Source organism: Macrosteles quadrilineatus, unplaced genomic scaffold (genome assembly GCF_028750875.1).
Source record: "Macrosteles quadrilineatus isolate MER2022 unplaced genomic scaffold, UCM_ALF_1.0 Scaffold_3__2_contigs__length_128488019, whole genome shotgun sequence".
Lineage (NCBI taxonomy): Eukaryota > Metazoa > Arthropoda > Insecta > Hemiptera > Cicadellidae > Macrosteles > Macrosteles quadrilineatus.
In genome coordinates this window covers 110,073,688-110,091,357 of record NW_026542596.1, presented here as the reverse complement: position 1 = coordinate 110,091,357, position 17,670 = coordinate 110,073,688, and the positions used below count along the sequence as shown (strand labels likewise).

Genomic DNA, 17,670 nt, shown 5'->3' with positions numbered 1-17,670 from the left:
TCAACTTTCAAACATCAAACCGAGTATACATAAATGATGGAGTGAGGGTGATTGTAAAGTATGTGCGATTGTTTGTTAAGCTCTATTACTCTACGTACAGCTGGTTTCTAAGTCATAAATTAAGAGTGCAGTAAGCTTAACTTTAATTTCAATTGGAGTTCCGGCATAAAGGGCGAATGGAGTCTTTTGATTGGCTGATCCAACAGTGACGTCATGGCTTTGGGTACAGTTTCTTAACTGGGCTACCCTAATATTGATTGAAATTATCGATTCGATTAGTAAACCTTTATTTGATTTTTTTATCATAACCAAATTTGGATAGTTAGCTTAGGCTATAAGTTTATAGTTAAAATTATCGAATATCTGCATCTGCCATCTGTCACTGTTGGATCAGCCAATCAAATATTTGCCGAATTTCCAATTGAAATAAAATTTATGCGTACAGCAAACACATTAAATACAGTAAATGAAGGTCATTCCTTAATCGTATGTTAGTCTAGCAATGACACTTTTATGTTTGGATAAAAAGCAAGAATGTTACTTTTAGTATTAGTTTTGACTATATAGTCAATAGTATTAGCTAACCAATCAGCTTGCGAATGAAAATTGGAAATTATCAATTAAAATTCTTTATGATCTTTTAAGCCTACAATTCTATGAGAATATGGAGAATGCCATACATAATTTCCTCACAAATGTTAAATGTTAATTTCATAATTTAATTTTAAATATTACAATATTAACTTATTAGAAGTTTTCCATTTATTTTTCAATTGAAATGCATTTAGTAACCAAGTTAAGAATAATAATTAACCATTTCATTCACTCTGCAAACTAATTCTTACAAGTTCTACGGTGTCGTAATTAAATTTATACACTGATTAGTTAAACATATTACAATTTAAGATTATATGATATGATATATCCAACTCAATCATCACAAATTTTATTCCATGGAGTATGGTTTTTTTTAGTAGGTTCCGTAGTTTTAGTTGGTAAAAGTATTAATCAAAAATATGAAAACAAGAGTAAGTGACTAATGATAATCTTTGTAAACCACTAGACACTTTAGAACCTAATATGCATAAAAGGTTTTAATCACTCTCTTACACCTCTCACACCTTCCTTGCCTTTTAAATTTAAAATGTAAACGTAACAATGTTTGCGCCCTTATGCATAAAACATCATGCTAATGAGTGCAAATTATTTACGTATATCAACCGCGGATTAAAAAATACTAGTGTACCTGTCACTCGAATTCAATGTCAAAAATGTAAGGTCAGTTTGCAAATCTACACACCTAGACGAACATTTTGGTATATAATATGTGGGTTTAAATAGTAAAACAAAAAACCTTATCGTTCACAAAGTTGTATGTAGCGTATTAATAATATAGATAGATAGATAGATGTCTGGTATTGATGGACATTGATGATGTACAAAATCAAACTTGCTATGCACAGCAAACTAATGTTTAAACTATTCCATTTCGGTGAGCTAGAAACTGGAGATGTTCTTCTGAAGCCATTTTATGGAAAGTTCTGTCTACTTGGGCACACTGTAACAGTAAAGTTCGAAGTTACATGTTCTCCAGCTTTTACCTCTGATAACATAACAATATTTTACTTCGGGCTTAAGTAGAGGCAACTGTGTCCAGTCTATACATCAAAATGTTTATCTCCTTTTTCTGCCTTGAATGTTTTTGTTCATACGCATACAAGCCGATTGTTGAATTATTGCAGGTTTACAATCATACTTTTAAATAGTTGGTGTTTATAAATAGGTATTTATTTGGATTTCTTTACCTTATATGTTAAAAGTTTAATCTCATTTATAACATATATTTCTATCCATATTAAAAATTCGTGAAACGAATATAAGATTATTAAACGGAAAAAGGGCCCCCTGATATCAAGGTTTGTTGTAAAAATAACCTGTAACACATCCTATATATTGATAGGCAGCATGTTTCTTAAAAACCTTTTATCAGCTCGTAAGCATCGCAGGAAAAATCTACGCATACTGTTGGAAAGGTATTTACCTGTGTTTGCAAAATCCCTTTATAAACTAAAATAGGCTCAAAAATAAGAACAAAAAATGAATTCAAAACTTAAACAATTAAACATGGGCCTTATGGATTGCCATGCGATGAAATAACAACAAAATAAAATTTCAATCACATGTTATGTTTACAGCGTGGGGTTAAACAGGGAAGTCTGCGCATTACGTATTTTTGGTCGAGTTTTTACCATTGGGTGACCTCTAGTATATTAAATGGTCTGCTTATGAAAAAAAGTACATAGTTCTTGTAAATGTAATAATTGAGATAGACATTAACGCTCATTTAAATCATTAATAAGGAATCTAGAGAACTTTACTAGTATCTTTTGTTTTGTGAAAACATAAAATTGTAACAGAATTTAAAATATTAAGCAAGCACGAGAATTTTCTTTTTTTGTCACAATAATAAACCGAAACTGGGCGCATTTTAACCCAAACGTTAAAACACAGAATGGAGACACACACACACACAATGGAACACAGAATGTTTACAGAATGGAGTAAGAAATCTTCAATACTTCGATACTGACTATCAGTTAGACGTATCTTTAACCCAGACCTTGCATAGAAAGAGCAATGATCATTTATCAAAACCCCACTCATTATTTTACGTCCTTCCCAAAATTTCTGTTAGCCAGTTTACTTCTCTAAGCTTGTAAGCTATTATTGAAAATATAGCTTTTTGATTAATCTGATACGTTATTTCCACTACATGATATGGAAAAAAAGAAAAATACCCCCGCCGCAGCAAACTTGTAGAATGAGCGAATTTCCATTTGCCTCAATTGATTTTAAATTAAATCTATTTAAATAACATTAGGTTTAACAAGTACCTGTTTTGCTGCTACACGGAGGCTAATAACGTAGCTTAGTATAAAATAACTAATTTTGCCAAGTTTGATCAAAATATTTCCATAAACAAGCAAACCACAACCTTTTACAATATCCTCCATAAAAATAACATGGGAATTTTAAATTTGCAGTTTTTTTTTCATTTTCTCCGTAACTAATAACCGTACAAAAACACTTTGATATACTAAATGATTTTTTTAAGCTCTTTAAAATGGTCTAGAGAGAAGTTGGGACATTTTGTGTTTTGAGGATCAAAAATAAGAAAAACCATTTTTACCCCTAAAACCCCGTTCCCATGATCCAATCATGTTGGTTCATGAATTCCTTCAATTGTATCCCACATTACACCTTTAAGCATAATTTCATCAAAATTGGACAAAAATTACTCAAGTTATCGCGTTCACGGACGTATATATATGTATAAAAATTTAAACGAATTGTGTTTTTGGCCTCTGGGGACATCAAAATGAAAGAGTAAATCGGTCCCGAGCCTAGGTCTTACCGTGCCACCTACGCTAATAGCTACTTCCCTGTAGGGAAATTCGCTAAAAAGATATGTCGGTAAACCCAGTTCAAAATTATATTTTGGGAAAACAGTGCTTTCAAGTGCAAAGTGAATCAAAATTACTTTATTATTTAGATTTCATTGGTGACACATCATTTTAATGTGTTGCAAGTAAATCAGGCATTATAGTATGTTAGCTCGTTCGTTAGTCATGATGTTCCAGTCCAGTGAGCTGAAACCCTACTGGACTGAGGCTGTTTTAGGACTTTGTCCTCTTCAGTCATTGTACTGTAGTATGTTAGTTTTTTTACGAATTGCGGATGTAGAACACTGACAATATTTTAATAACTCTTTAACTGTCTCAAAAGGATGTTAGTTAAGTGCACCGATTCTATTTCAATGGATGGATTCTGGGCCAAGTTTTGATTTTTCTTGGAGCTGATAATTATTCATACTTTTATACAACAGATTGATGTTGTTGTAAACAAAACGTATATCACCTCTTGGTTGAAAATGTTATTAACTTAAACAAACAAATATACACTGGGGGAAAATACTGACTTGTCTAAAAAAAACTGTGACATTTAAAGTCTTAAAGTAAATTGTCTCTTAAGTTACCAATAATTTTTAAGACTCTTAATGCAGGCAAATTATGTAAGTTGGGATAAATATTCTGTTTGGTTTCCTTACGAATAATATAATAATCACATGATGGGATGAACTTTTAAAGTTTGTTTGGTATAAAGTTTAGACCACCTTCTTTTCACACAATAGCTTTTCAAAAGCATCTGGCATTATTGTATCATGTAAATTCAAATTTACCTTTTTATTACCTTTTTCATTAATAACGCTTAACATTAAAATAAATAAAGAGACAACACGTTTAAGTATAAAAAATGTATTTATTATGTACATTTATACATAGCACCGTAACTTTGGTATCTTGTTGACGGCAACTTGACCCTTTGTTAGTTTACATTCCTCCATTAAAACCATTATCCCTAATTCACCGAAGGGCAAATCATGATTGCTACCAAAGCTTGTTTGATTTGACAGAAATAATTAACGCTAATTGCAATTATACCTGTAAACTAATCGAACTGTGTAAATACAAGATTTCCTTTTAGGAAATTTACGACCCTGATAGTTAAGTACTTCGCCTTGATCAATGAATTAAACAAAAGTATCAATGAAAAAACAAGTACGCACTTATATTTTCCCCTGAAAAGTAAACTCTGCAGGGAATTCCATCAGGAATCCACTCGAGTCACACCGTCATTGTACAAGCTATCGTAGCAAATATCATGATTTTAATGATATGATATGATAATATGAATGAATATGACTGATAACAACTTGAACTATTTTAAATGTGATGGAAAAGGAACAAGTTCTTTAAAAAATTACCATAGAAGTCAAAATGTTCTCTCCTAAAAGATGGTTTAAACTGTTATATGGCTAGGATATGTCTAAATTGTAATATTTTACATCACAGTCTTAGTAAAGATATTGAGGGTTTGTTTTGACTTTGGCAGGGTCGCAGACAGTTCCGGCAATGAGAGCTTGGGCAGGAGCGAAGAAAACTCTGAAGTTGATATCCCTGAAGTCCAGGGAAGCCTCGAGATGTACTGGCATCCTGTCAGAGATCGCCCACAAGGTACCGGTCCTGTCTACTCTGACGTCACTGGGGAAGATGAGTCCTTCATCGTCCTTGGCAACTACAGCCAGATTCTCCTTGCTGTACGGCTTCCTGGTGTCCCAGCAACCAATAGCGTTCTGGTCGATCAAGTTGAAGAACATGATGCCATTCTCATCTATCACCTGGGAGGTCACGTGACCACCAGGTCCTCTGGAAGGAAGGACGGAAAAGTCGTGGTAGCTCTCATCCTTCTTCTCCTTGTTCTTCAAAACTTCAGTAGACACGAAGAACTCGCGGTTGCTAGCTAGAGAGTGGAAGAAGAGGGTCTTGAACCCGCTGGGTTGAGGAGCTGACAGAGCCATGCCGAAGATACCCTCAGCGCTCCACTGGAAGTTGATTCCACCGATGTTGAAGTCTCCCGCCAGAGGGTCGGGGAAGAAGAAGCCGTGCTCGAACCTGTAGGAATCGTCCTTGGCAAAGTCGTAGACGATTAGACCGTAGCCCAGCTCGTCTGAGGCGTAGACGAAAGTGTCGTCACAGGTCTTGCCCACGTCTACGGCGATGTTAGCGATGAAGGTGTTGGCGTTGATGTCGTCATCCTTCAGCTGGTATTTGCGGATCTTTTGGTTGGTGCGGAGATCGAACACGTGATACGCGTACGGGCAAACCTGTTGAGTCGTGTTACCTGTGCATACAAGATCAATTAAGTATATGTGTTTCATATGTAATGCTACTAACGAGCCCATACTACCATTAATACCAAGAATCCCGGATGCAACAATCTAAATGTTATGTTTATAGTGGGATCAAGAACTTTTTGGTCCTCCGGTAAGAAACAGTAGTAGTCATGAAAACTGGGACATGAAATTAAATTGTTGTTAAAATTTAAATTTAACAATTTATTTTAATTAAATTGTCATCGTAAATATTTTAGGTAATCAAACAGCTTTTAATCATAAAATGAATTTGACGTCAGTAAATACAATCACAAAAACCGTCATTGTTGATGTAAAAATACTAAAATACGTTCACTTGTAAATCATGTAAGTTCTGATGGTAAAAGGTTTGCAATTATCTACATAAAGAAACTAATCTAGAACGACATTATCCAAAATCTTATGTTTATTTAACTTGTTATTTAAATATTCAGAGGTCTTTATGAAAGGTTGCATACAACTACAGAGATAACGCATTATGAACTGTTACAAGTGCTTGCATGCCATTATCGTGGTTTTTACACCATCATAGTTAAATGGTACCGCATGTAATTGAAGAGCTTTTATTGCAAGCTTTTATTGTTCATTACAGCTATTGCCATGAAATGTCCGTTTTCATTAACTCTACTTGCGACTACTTGTTTTCCCTACATAATAATAAATAGTTTTCAAATTTGTTGAACTAAACAACGTATGATGGGGATCTATTATGGATATCAATGATGTAAATCGGGATTTAAAAATTATTGTGAATTGTAGAAAAAAATTGTTATATAACTTTTGCTGCGTTTACCAAACTTTTCCGTAAGAATTAGAAAAGAAGTCCTGTAAGTGGCTCAGTAAAAATGTTTTATCATGATTTATTATTATTAAAATCACCTTAGGTTGAAACATTTAAAATCACGACCAAAAAATCTATCGAAATGATTAGTAAACGAATAAAAACCTAAAATTACTTTTCAAATCGTATAAGGTCAACTGGTCAACTCATAACAATACTGGAAATCTAAAAAAGTCAAAGATTAAAAAGTTATTTACGGATGATAATACTTTCCGGCTCATTAAGATGCTTACTTTAAAGTTGATAATACTTTGATACAGAACAATAGGCTTCTCAGCTGTATGATTATATCATCCTATTGTTTGCAAATAGTATAATCTTTTGTTTAACTTTTTCCAAATAGAGAATCTCTTTTTAAACCTGAACGGTTATAAAATAGACGGAATCGGTGTGATTAATTTAAATTACTATCGCCACTGAGCTCATTACAGTATCAAATCAAATTAACCAATTTCAAACAGTTATGAGTTTCTTACCGATTCCAACGGTTCCAGAGTCCAAGACCCAAAGTCTGTCACATTCGTCGACCCTGATACGGTAGACAGTGGTGAGGGCGTCGCAGTCTTCTATAGCGTTGCCGGCCAAGTCAGGGTAGGGGATGAGGCGAGGTTCGTCCACGGGGGCGGCGTCCACTGGGAGATAGTTCAGGGTTGAAGGTACACCTGGAAGTCAAGAGAAGATATTAAAATATATCAATGTAATTGGAAAAAGTTATTAAAACCCCTACAAAGAATGCAAAGTTTTCAGGATAAGAAAGTACGAAGCGTGAACAATGAGAAGGACTATGGAGAAGAGGGGGAGGTGAAAATTAGGAAAGAAAGGCGTAGGATGTTATTTGGTATGGAGGTCGACGGTGGAAGATAATGTAGATGAAGAGGAAGGCTAAAAAAACCTAATTCAAGACGTGTAAACCTTCGGGTAGGCCTAAATCCTACATATTAATACGCAAGCATGTTTCTTTCTCAGCTCGTGTGCATCGCAGGGAAATTCTACGCATACTGGAAGCTGTGTTAGAAAGATATTTTTCTGTAGATGTGCAGAACCCCTGTATACATTAAAATAGGCTAAAAAAGAAACACGAAAAATGAAATCAATTTTTTTTTAATTAACATTGGACTTTTGGGTTGCCATGATGGTTACGAAATAACAACGAAATATAAACATCAAATCAAAACAAATTAAAGAAATTCCAATCACATTTTTTATTTATAGCATTAGGTGTAAATAGAGAAGGCTGTACATTACACGATTATGGTCGAGTTTTCGACCACTGGACGACCTCTAGTTTTAATTCATGTAGCGCAATCTTGAAGATATGTATAATATGAAGCAGTGGATCAAAGATTTTACGGATTAAAAGGACATAGGGAATGTTAAAATAAAGAAGTAGAGCCCCTCAATAAGAAATATTACAACACAACTTCAAGTGTGAACATTTATTTGACAAAGTATACCTATAAATTTCTCTTTTCTGGTTTCCAGTTTCTAATGACGACAATATAACGTGTAGGTAGAAGTATTGTGCTGTATTGATTCGTATTTCACAAACGGTATAACGGTTGTGTATAACAGTTATTAAAGGTTTTTAGAAAGGCATTAGTTTAAACTATTTTACAAAAATAAAATTCAAAACATATTGTTTGAATACAACTAATCGACCCTTTGGTTTTAAAGCGTTTTCGAGCAATATTAATATGTATAATAAGATAATTAATGTACAATGAGATGTAAAATTTATAATTTCCATATAAAGTAGGTTCTCGTTAGGAACACCCACATACGTCACAGTCATACACGTCACGACCTAACACGCGATACATGCCGTGATGTCACAACATGTATTGTCAAGATTTATATCATAAGATCGCTTATTGAGATAAAGAACTGTGTCGAAAGTCATTTTCAATTGTGTACGTTGAATATTTTGAAATATCAAAATAGCTCTCATCTGCTCCCTAACATATTCATGATGATGAAAATGTTTATGCTTCCTATACAATTAACAATGAAAAACTTTTGTCCTAGGTTTTAGTCCGGGACTGTTTACACATTATTTCAGTCTATACCTAGAGGTTCGCTGTATTATCACTAGAAACAATCCATTGGTTATTGGCGGGATTTGAACTCGGGACCTTGGACTCCGAAGCCCTGCACTCTACCACTAGACCAGCCCCCCCCCTAACTATTAACATATTAAACATTGGAATTTGATTCCATTTCATTTAATTGAACATGTTTTAATCCATTAACATATTAAAAACACGTTCAATTAGATAAAATCACGAATATTTTACTATTCATGAAAAATATAACCAAATCACAGACGAATGTCCCAAGATCCGCTAGTGACTTAGAAAATGAAAGTAAAAGTATCTAAGGTCGAATAGAACACCTCGAAATCTCCATATTACCGCCATATCCTCCGGTCAAGGTAGGCTGAAGGACGCCCCAAATCGCTGTATGATGAAATAAAGATTATACGTTTCCAGGAGTAGTTTGTGGCAATACTATAGCATAATGACATCATTAAGTCATTGTTGTGCATAACCTTTCAATAGCTCGACGGACATTAGCTTAGATAACGCTAAGTGGCAGCACAGTAGACCGGTTGTCCCCGCGCCACGCCCCTTTCACTACGCATGTGCAATGTCCCCGCGCGGGCCGTTGCTCCGCCACGCGCCTGCGCTGTAAACAACCAACAGCTGACCAGGCCAAGATCACTGTGTCGCACGTGTGGACGGGTTTTTGCGCCCGCCATATTGACTTCCCGCTACGGCGGGTTTGCTAATTTTATATCTTTACGCTGCAGTGAATTCTCACTTTCAGCTGGTTCTCTTGACTAATTAGTGGTGCAAATGAAGTGGAATTGAACGATTGAATGGGCGTGCGGTGTATGAAAGTGTAATCAGGTTTTGACTCACATCAGTCGAGCAAAAAACTGGCAGTGAACTTGTACATATTTCCAGTTTGGTGAGGTAGTTTTTGTACCAAACATACTAACTACCGTAATACTTTCTCAAGGAAAAGTTATACATTTTGTAATTATTGGTTATGAAATTGTAATAGTTATTATTCATAAGCGAAATCGTTAGATAAATTTTAATATACACAATTCAAAGTATTTCACTTTTATTGGAGCATGAAAATATTATGATGCAGTATAGTTAAAAAGTAATAGCTTTGTTTATGAACCGGAATGCGGTACATTTAGTCAGAATTACAGATTTCGAACTTTCGAAATCGTTTTAAATCTTCTGTTTCAGATAAAACCAATCAAATCTGTTGAAATATCTGGTATAATGCCAAACAAACAAACAAGTGAATAAACGACCGAAACATTTACTGTAAACGAAAAATGTCGATTGCAAACAATAATTGTTATTGTGGTCAATTTGATTAATTCCCAATAGTTCACATCAATAAATGCATTCTATTTTGAGTGGGTATAAAAATAAAATAAACTACTCAATTGTTAAAAAATGTCTCGTCATCGTTTATGCACCTAATACGTTTATAACGGGATACATTTTTCATCTTCACAACCAGAAAGAAAAAACCGCTGAATCATGACGTGTGGAAACGAAACATCAATCAGTTTGGAGGAAACGTTGATGAACTGTGAAAAACAGTTTGGACAAATACGTCACCACGAAAGTTGTTCACCATGACCAGGACTGTTGTGGGAACGGCCTAACTCTGGTGGGAACACTGTCATTAACACAGGTCTGTGTAACGATTTTTTATTGAAGATTATCTGGCGGCCTAGTTCAGACTCGTTGCATCTGTGGTTTTCGCTGAAGCGGTGGCTCAACACGCCGTCGGCTGATTGGCAAATTAAAAATGGAGCTGAGACCTACAAGCTTACATAAGATATAAGACTGTCCTGTCAATTAGGATTCCTGCACGAGACATGCAAGATGCGCACGCACAGCGGTTACCGACAACCTGCGCAGTGATTACAGCTACAGCTGCGCAGTGCACGCGTTTGTAGCTGCGTACAATTAAGGATGTCACCGATGTTGACGTAATTGTAACTTATGGGGGACAGGTTATCTAACACAGGTTTTGTGTTGTAACGGTTTCTTTGTATTCGGCGCAGTTCAAGTAGTTATGGCGATACTTGTGTTGGCTTTCAGCAATTATTTTGTGTTTAATAATGACAACTAGATAATTTGTTATAACAGTTCTCTTTTCTTTGATTAAATAGACGTGTTGACTTGTTTATATTTGACTATAAGGTTACTAAACTAAAAGTTACTAAATGACTTAAAAAAGTGAGAGTTAAATCCCATGAGCTCCCTAACTACTTTTCTGTAGATAATAGAAATAGTTCTTATATGTACACAAATAAAAGAAATATTACAACACAGTCTGAGTTGTAGTATTTAAATTTGTTAGAACTTAGTCACTGACTAAAGTGTTAACGTTGTACAACAACCCTACTACTATTTTGATAGTTGGATTAACTTATCCTTGGGGAGAGGGAGTGAGAAACCTAATGCCGTAACATTAAATCACGTTGCACCCTTGCTGTTGTCGATCAATAAATTGCCTGCAAACTTTGAACCACAAAATCGTTTATAAGTTTGATGTTGACTGAATTACTAGTACATGTACCAATATTTAATTTGTGACGAGTTTTTCAACATATTTATTAATTTTTTGTTAAATGTAATTGTTAATATACTATTTTATGGTTATATGAAGTTTGAGTTAAATTATATACACTTGGGCCCTACAACAAACGTTTGCATATACCGATGTAATATGTATAGGCTATAAAAATGTTGCATTAATGCAAAAATATGTTTTAGCTCTTTTGAGGCTGTTGTGACTTTTGACCTTTTTCATTGGTCTCTGTAACAAAGGTAGCATTGCCCAAAAATTTGTTTCGAGTATTCACACATTACGTTAATTAACATTTCAAGTTATAAATTTTTAAACCGTAAACGAAGCCCATGCTTTTATATAAATGGTCTGTGAAATTAAATTATACAGAAGCAGTGAATCGTCAGTGTTTATGCTCCGATGTTCCGCGTACGATTATATTTTACTGTTGTGATGGTCTTCATGTAAGCTCCATCAAAAACACTCTTTCCATCATGGCAAACAATGTACGCCTTTGCATTTACAATAATACTAAGTAAGATGCTTAATTGTTGTTATATTGGAAGATAGGTAGATACAAATAATAATGAAATCCCTATATAAGGTCATTTTTCTATTTTAATTGTATGATGATTCAGTTAGAATAAATGCTTGAATTGCATAAAACAAGTTAACTGCATCGAGAAACGTTTACCTCCAACTGGAGATAATATTATTTGTAACCCATTGATCATTGAATAAAGGAAAATGTATCTCTTCAATACGAATAAAAACGTTGATTTCTTTAATACCAGGAGAGAGCTATTTATACAAAACTGAACAAATAGTCGTAAACCATCGTTCTCCAAACCCAAACAAAATGTAAAAGACAAATACGTGTCGAGTCAACATTCGCACACTCTACGTTATCAAACACATAGAAACGCTCTTATATTACAGTGTTATTCGTCAACCTTTTCCCCAATAATCTATGGTAACATTTTGAACTAGTAATGACTTAAGATATTCATTTAAAATGGAACTACGACCCTTAAAATTTGACTTTATCATTTAAATCGATGATTAAAATATTTGTATATTAATAGGAATTGGTTTCTGCTGATCAAGAAGTTATTTAATAGGAACTGACGATGATTCTGGCCCATATTGTGAATTCCCAATACAGCTCTAACCGCTTCAGGTAAGACTATGACTAGAGTAAAAATCATTATATTTTGGAGGAATGTAATACAAACACGTAAACCTTTAATTGCTCGAACGAGTTTACGAACCAGCATAATCGGACTATTTCCTCCATTTTTGAAACCAAAAGAATATTTTGCAATTTCTTTCTAAGCAATTTTGTAGAGATCGAAAATTAGTATTTCGAAGCGTTGTTGTAAGCCTAATTTTCGGAGAGAATTTAAATAAGAACTGTACATTTTAAATTCATGTTATTTTTACGTGGAATAAAATAATAAACTGATGTAATTTTGTTGATTAGGGATTCATTTTGATCAAATATGGCAAATTTATTTATTCCATACTTATCTATTAACGTTTCAACTTTATTACCTTCCCTGTAGCAGTGAATCTAAGCTCTCGTTAAACTAATGTTATTTAAATATAAAATAAATCTGTCAATTTTAAGAGAATATTTGACTAAAAGTCCAACCATTTAAATGGCAATTCACTTAGCCTGTAGATATTCAATGGCGACTATGGGTGAACGTATTACGTTTTAGGTTTCCCATCTGTATTAGATAATGGTAATGCAGACAAGTGTCCATGTATATTTCTGTATTGGAGAGTAGTACACTCTTACTTGCACAAGATAAGATACAATAATAAGATTAAGAGGTATAAGATAAAATGATGAAAACCAATTCGTATTTACCTCCAGCCCAACGGGGGACGGAGATGAACATCTTGTCTTGCCACAGTTCAATGCCCACGGGCAGGTTGTTCTCTGGGATGTAGGCACCTTGGGCAATAGCGGCGTACCTAGCCTCCTCAGACGGGAACTCATAGTCCACAAACCTCCAGCGGAACCTCTCGACCAGGTTGTTGGTCTTGGCGGGGTATCCAGTGGGGACGGCGCCGAACTTGGACGGGTAGGCGGCCACGGGGGCGGGCATACCCTCGAAGATGGGCTTGTGGTCTGGGGCGGGAGCACCGGGCACTTTGTTCGGGGAGTAACCCGGAGGTGGGAAGTTCAGCTTTTCCTCAAACCCGGGAGAAAACACTGATTTCCCTCCAAAACTGGGGTCCACAGAGTATCCATAACTGCTAGCTGAAAAGTATAATTCTAGTTTTAATTTAAATAACAAAGATTTTTTCAATAAATTATTTAAATAGTGAATCGGAGTAGTAAAATAGTATCAAGAAAGTTCTCTTGTACTTGGTTTAGTAGAATATGGTTGACAATTTTGGCAATCACCAATATATTTTCGATGCGATGATTAAGTATGACCTAACAACTATTCCGTGTGATTTCGAATACATACAACAGCTGTACTATGTTAACTTATCGAGTGACAATATTAAATATTTATGCATTGTGAATTAAAGTCATTATTACTGAAATGTATTAAACCGTAGGATACAATCGGGTTTAGGTTTAGGTTATCGATATATGGGCACAAAATTACTAGATATGAAGACTTGTTGACTTTGTTTTTCCTATAAAGTTTTAATTTATTTAAAATTAATATTTGTGTTATTGTTGAACCGCCCCCTACAAGAAACGTCAAAATGCTAGTGGTGTTGAAGCACATGTAAGACAAATTAATTATTGAAACAACAATTAATAAGCTAAACATTGATCAAGCTGGGAAAAACGTTAGTACTACACAGCTTTTCAAAAAAATATAAACTAATCATTATAGAAACGATTCAAAAATTCATTAATTATGTCCAATATTATGCCAATACATTTCACCCACTAAGACTGATTTTTTTAAACCTGTAATTGTCGTAGTTGTTAATCCTGTAACAGTTTTGCCCTAAAATAGAGTTTTGTATTTTAATGTTGATCCAACTTCAATATATTTTAATTTGAAACCCCAAAAAACAATTAAAAAATCTAGATTATTAGGATCAGTCGTTCAGTTATTATTTGCTACAAATTGTACTCAAATTTGTTGTTGCGTAAATCTCAACTTCAAAGTTTAATTCAACGATAAAATCTGTTTACAGAATAAAGAATATGTCTTTAAATAATCTCCCTACTTTGAATATAAAGAAGGGAGTCCATTGTTGAACTTTGAGTTCTACTTTGCAGCACATCTGACATACGAACATTACTATTCACAGCACAATCTAAACTTGTTGACCATCTCCAGAAGTTTGCTTTAGAGACAAGATTTACTTCCTAAGGCATTCAAAGTTCTTGTTCTAAGTGTCATTTTATAATATATAGTTTTGATTGTTAATTAAAAATATTTTGAAAATTTATAAGTTTACAAAATGAATATTTTTCTTTACTTAATGTAGCAGAGTAAAAAACTTTTGAAATGTACGTCCATATAGTGCCAGAGTATATAACCATTATGTATTTATTCTCGTCTAAGTCTAATATACCTCATGTTAACATTTGAACTTGATAAAATAACAAAAAGTACTAAAAGATTAAAGCTTTTCTATACATCATTTTTTGTAAGACGCGATTTTTAATACAATATTTAAAGGAAGAATACGTTTACAATTTTCATATCTAGTCCTGAATGTGAAAAATAGACTATTCAAATTACACTAACAATTCAATGTTAATTTGTAATCATAGAATTTAGTGTTACAATGACCGTAGTCCTAAACACATCCATGTTTTAAGACAGCATAAAATGTATGAAAGCCTTGTTTCAACACGAATAAAATATTTCTTCTTATTTTACTTTTACACTCTTAAACATGTTTCGTAAAAAAGAAAACGTAAGTAAAGATAAAACTTAATAATCAAAGCTCGATGAAGAATTTTAAAACTTATATTTATGGTAAGGGAATTTTTGCAACCATCGTTTATACTTCTGGTTTAAGTCTGGTACATTTTATTTCCCAAGTATTTAAGTGATTCATAATTCAAAAGAATATTGATTTATAAGAAATACACGATGGGATACATTTTGCGTAATCAGTTAAAAGCTCAAACTGAGTTTTATTAGATCAGTTTTATATATTTTTTATTCAGACATATTCTCCGAATTGATTTCAAATAGTATTTGAATCCAAAGCTACTTTTGGCCTTAGTAAAAGATGTATAATAAAACTGAAGTCTCGGCCTTATTAAATGTCAAGATTTTATCGTCAGAGTTGTAAAAATATCGTTATGATTTCAAATGTTATCTTTGAATTCCATCTACATTTTCAATCAATTGTTGCACTGAATGATAAATTATATAATTTTTAATTGAATATGTAAATATTTTTAAAACCTATTTTTAATGCAATTTGAATCTGATGAAATTTATAAACGCAACACAAAATATAATATGTATGGGTAGTAATGTGGTTTGAGTGCCAGATTTTTTATCCGGAGGTGATAGATTTGATAAATAGGCTCAGTCATAATTCTGGCAAACAATGGTGGTATCTAAAGATCGAAATAGGGTTTGTCCTGTTCCCTTTTAACAGAAATAACTTTTAAAATTCCCAATTTACTGAAAACACACAAATATAACACAAAACTATAGTGTTACGGCAATCTAAAAATAATTTGAATTAAAAAAAGTTGTTGCCTCTACAAATTAAAAGTTAATTGTGAATTGGATTTATACATTTAAAAATTTAGTCCTTATGCATTTTGTAGTGATAAACTTACCAGCAAGCGCCGCCAAAAGGCACACAACCGACACTGTATCCATCACGCACTGTGACTGTCCCAACTCTCTCTCAGTCTTATATACAACAAGGGGCATCTCGCCGGTCAAGGGGACTGGGAAAGGCGAAAACTTCGCAAATGGCGAAACTGATGCAAATGGTCAAAACTGACACCATTCGTACAAATCGAAAAACTACTTTTTAAAACGCCAACGTGCCAAGTGAAAGATCTTGTGAAATTTGTTCGACAAAATTACCCTCCTAGACGTATAAAACTGTTGAAGTAAAAAAAGTTTGATGAAAACCTATTTTTATTTTGTAAGGTGGTGTTTATTTGAGTGTTTGTGTGCAATTGGAACTTCGATGATTTTGTAAAATGTTAGGAAAGTTTTAGTTCACTGGTCAACCTTTTGTTGCATAGCATCAATAATCGGTAGAAAAGAGCCATCTGGATCCAATACACTTCTCAATTGAAGTCAATTCACACACTTTCGGGTATGCAGACGAGCGCTATAAGTACTCGGCGACTCTTAAATATATTATTTGTTACATCTAGGTACAACGAAGCGCATTAAGGTTAAGTAGAGGTCGTCCAGTGGTCGAAAACTCGATCAAACTTTGTAACGCAGTCTATTTTCACCCCACGCTGTAAATAAAACATGTGATTGGAAATTATTCTATTTGATTTGGTTCTCTGTTTGTATTTTGTTGTCATTTCGTCACCAGCATAGCAACCCCTACAGGTCCAGTAAGCTGAGAAAAGAGGTTTTCAAGAAACATGCTTGCCTATTTATATAGAAGAATATATTATTTATAAATGTATTACATCACTTAGTCTTCACTTCGCTTCGCAAAGGAGTATATACTAAGATTGAAGAGCCCTTTGAAGACAAGGCGTATGAAGATACCTAACGTAAGTAAAAGAGTTATTAGAATCGTCATTAATTATGGAATATTATGTATTTTCTCTAAACAATGGTACTATTAAAGAAACTTAATTGGAAAACAGACTATCAATTTTCTGGAGTTGGCCATATGCAAGATTTGATCAAAAATCATTTAGGAAAGGTAATGGTAAAAAGTAAAAAATAAAACATTATAAAATTGCTCAGTGTTTTCATGGATAATTGTCAATAAAATAACAGATTTGTCCTTTCCCTATTGTATTTATATGAGAAGGGTGCAGCAGCTTGAAAGTATCAAATTAAACTATTAAGGGTAAACGAAACCCAATGTGATGTCAATATATAAAATCATGATTTTTACAAAAATATTCCGTCTTTCTCATACGTGTAAGCTAATAATGTGGAAAGCCCTAGGGCATAGCCGAGATATAAGCATCGAAATAAGACGAATGTTTCTCATGCATGTGTAGAAGCAATTCCCAGAAGTTTTACTATGTTCAGTTACTTGGTTTGGTGATGCACAAAGGGAAAACAAGCAGCCAGACGTTTGCAAATGTGTAGACAGCAAACTATATATAGAAAGGGAAATTTATATCGTTGCCAATTGTTTTTCAACAGCCATATTGCGGCACACACAGTTGAGATTATGAATTGTGTGTCCTGTGGGATTCCTTCTTTTTGTGAAAACCGCTGAGTCAAGTATATGGTAACAAAATTAAATTATTTCTCTGCGTACATTTTTAGCATTT

The 17,670-nt window shown here is 33.9% G+C and overlaps 1 protein-coding gene across 1 annotated transcript; it reads right to left on the bottom strand.

The window, feature by feature from the left end:
• Positions 1-4,300: 4,300 nt before the first annotated feature.
• LOC128988824 (protein yellow-like) lies at positions 4,301-16,055 on the bottom strand. Its single transcript, XM_054410503.1, has 4 exons — positions 16,018-16,055; positions 13,099-13,494; positions 7,091-7,276; positions 4,301-5,742 (listed from the first exon to the last, which is right to left on the bottom strand). The coding sequence occupies exons 2-4, from the start codon at positions 13,337-13,339 to the stop codon at positions 4,916-4,918; spliced, it is 1,254 nt and encodes a 417-aa protein (XP_054266478.1). The 5' UTR covers positions 13,340-13,494; positions 16,018-16,055; the 3' UTR covers positions 4,301-4,915.
• Between the last annotated feature and the right edge of the window lie 1,615 nt (positions 16,056-17,670).

Coding starts and splice junctions, on each gene's coding strand:
- LOC128988824 (XM_054410503.1), bottom strand. CDS start 13,339: ATGCCCGCCCCCGTGGCCGCCTACCCGTCCAAGTTCGGCGCCGTCCCC. Junction 7,277..13,098: donor CGTCCCCCGTTGGGCTGGAG/GTAAATACGAAT, acceptor CTTGACTTCCAG/GTGTACCTTCAACCCTGAAC. Junction 5,743..7,090: donor CTCTGGAACCGTTGGAATCG/GTAAGAAACTCA, acceptor TTGTATGCACAG/GTAACACGACTCAACAGGTT.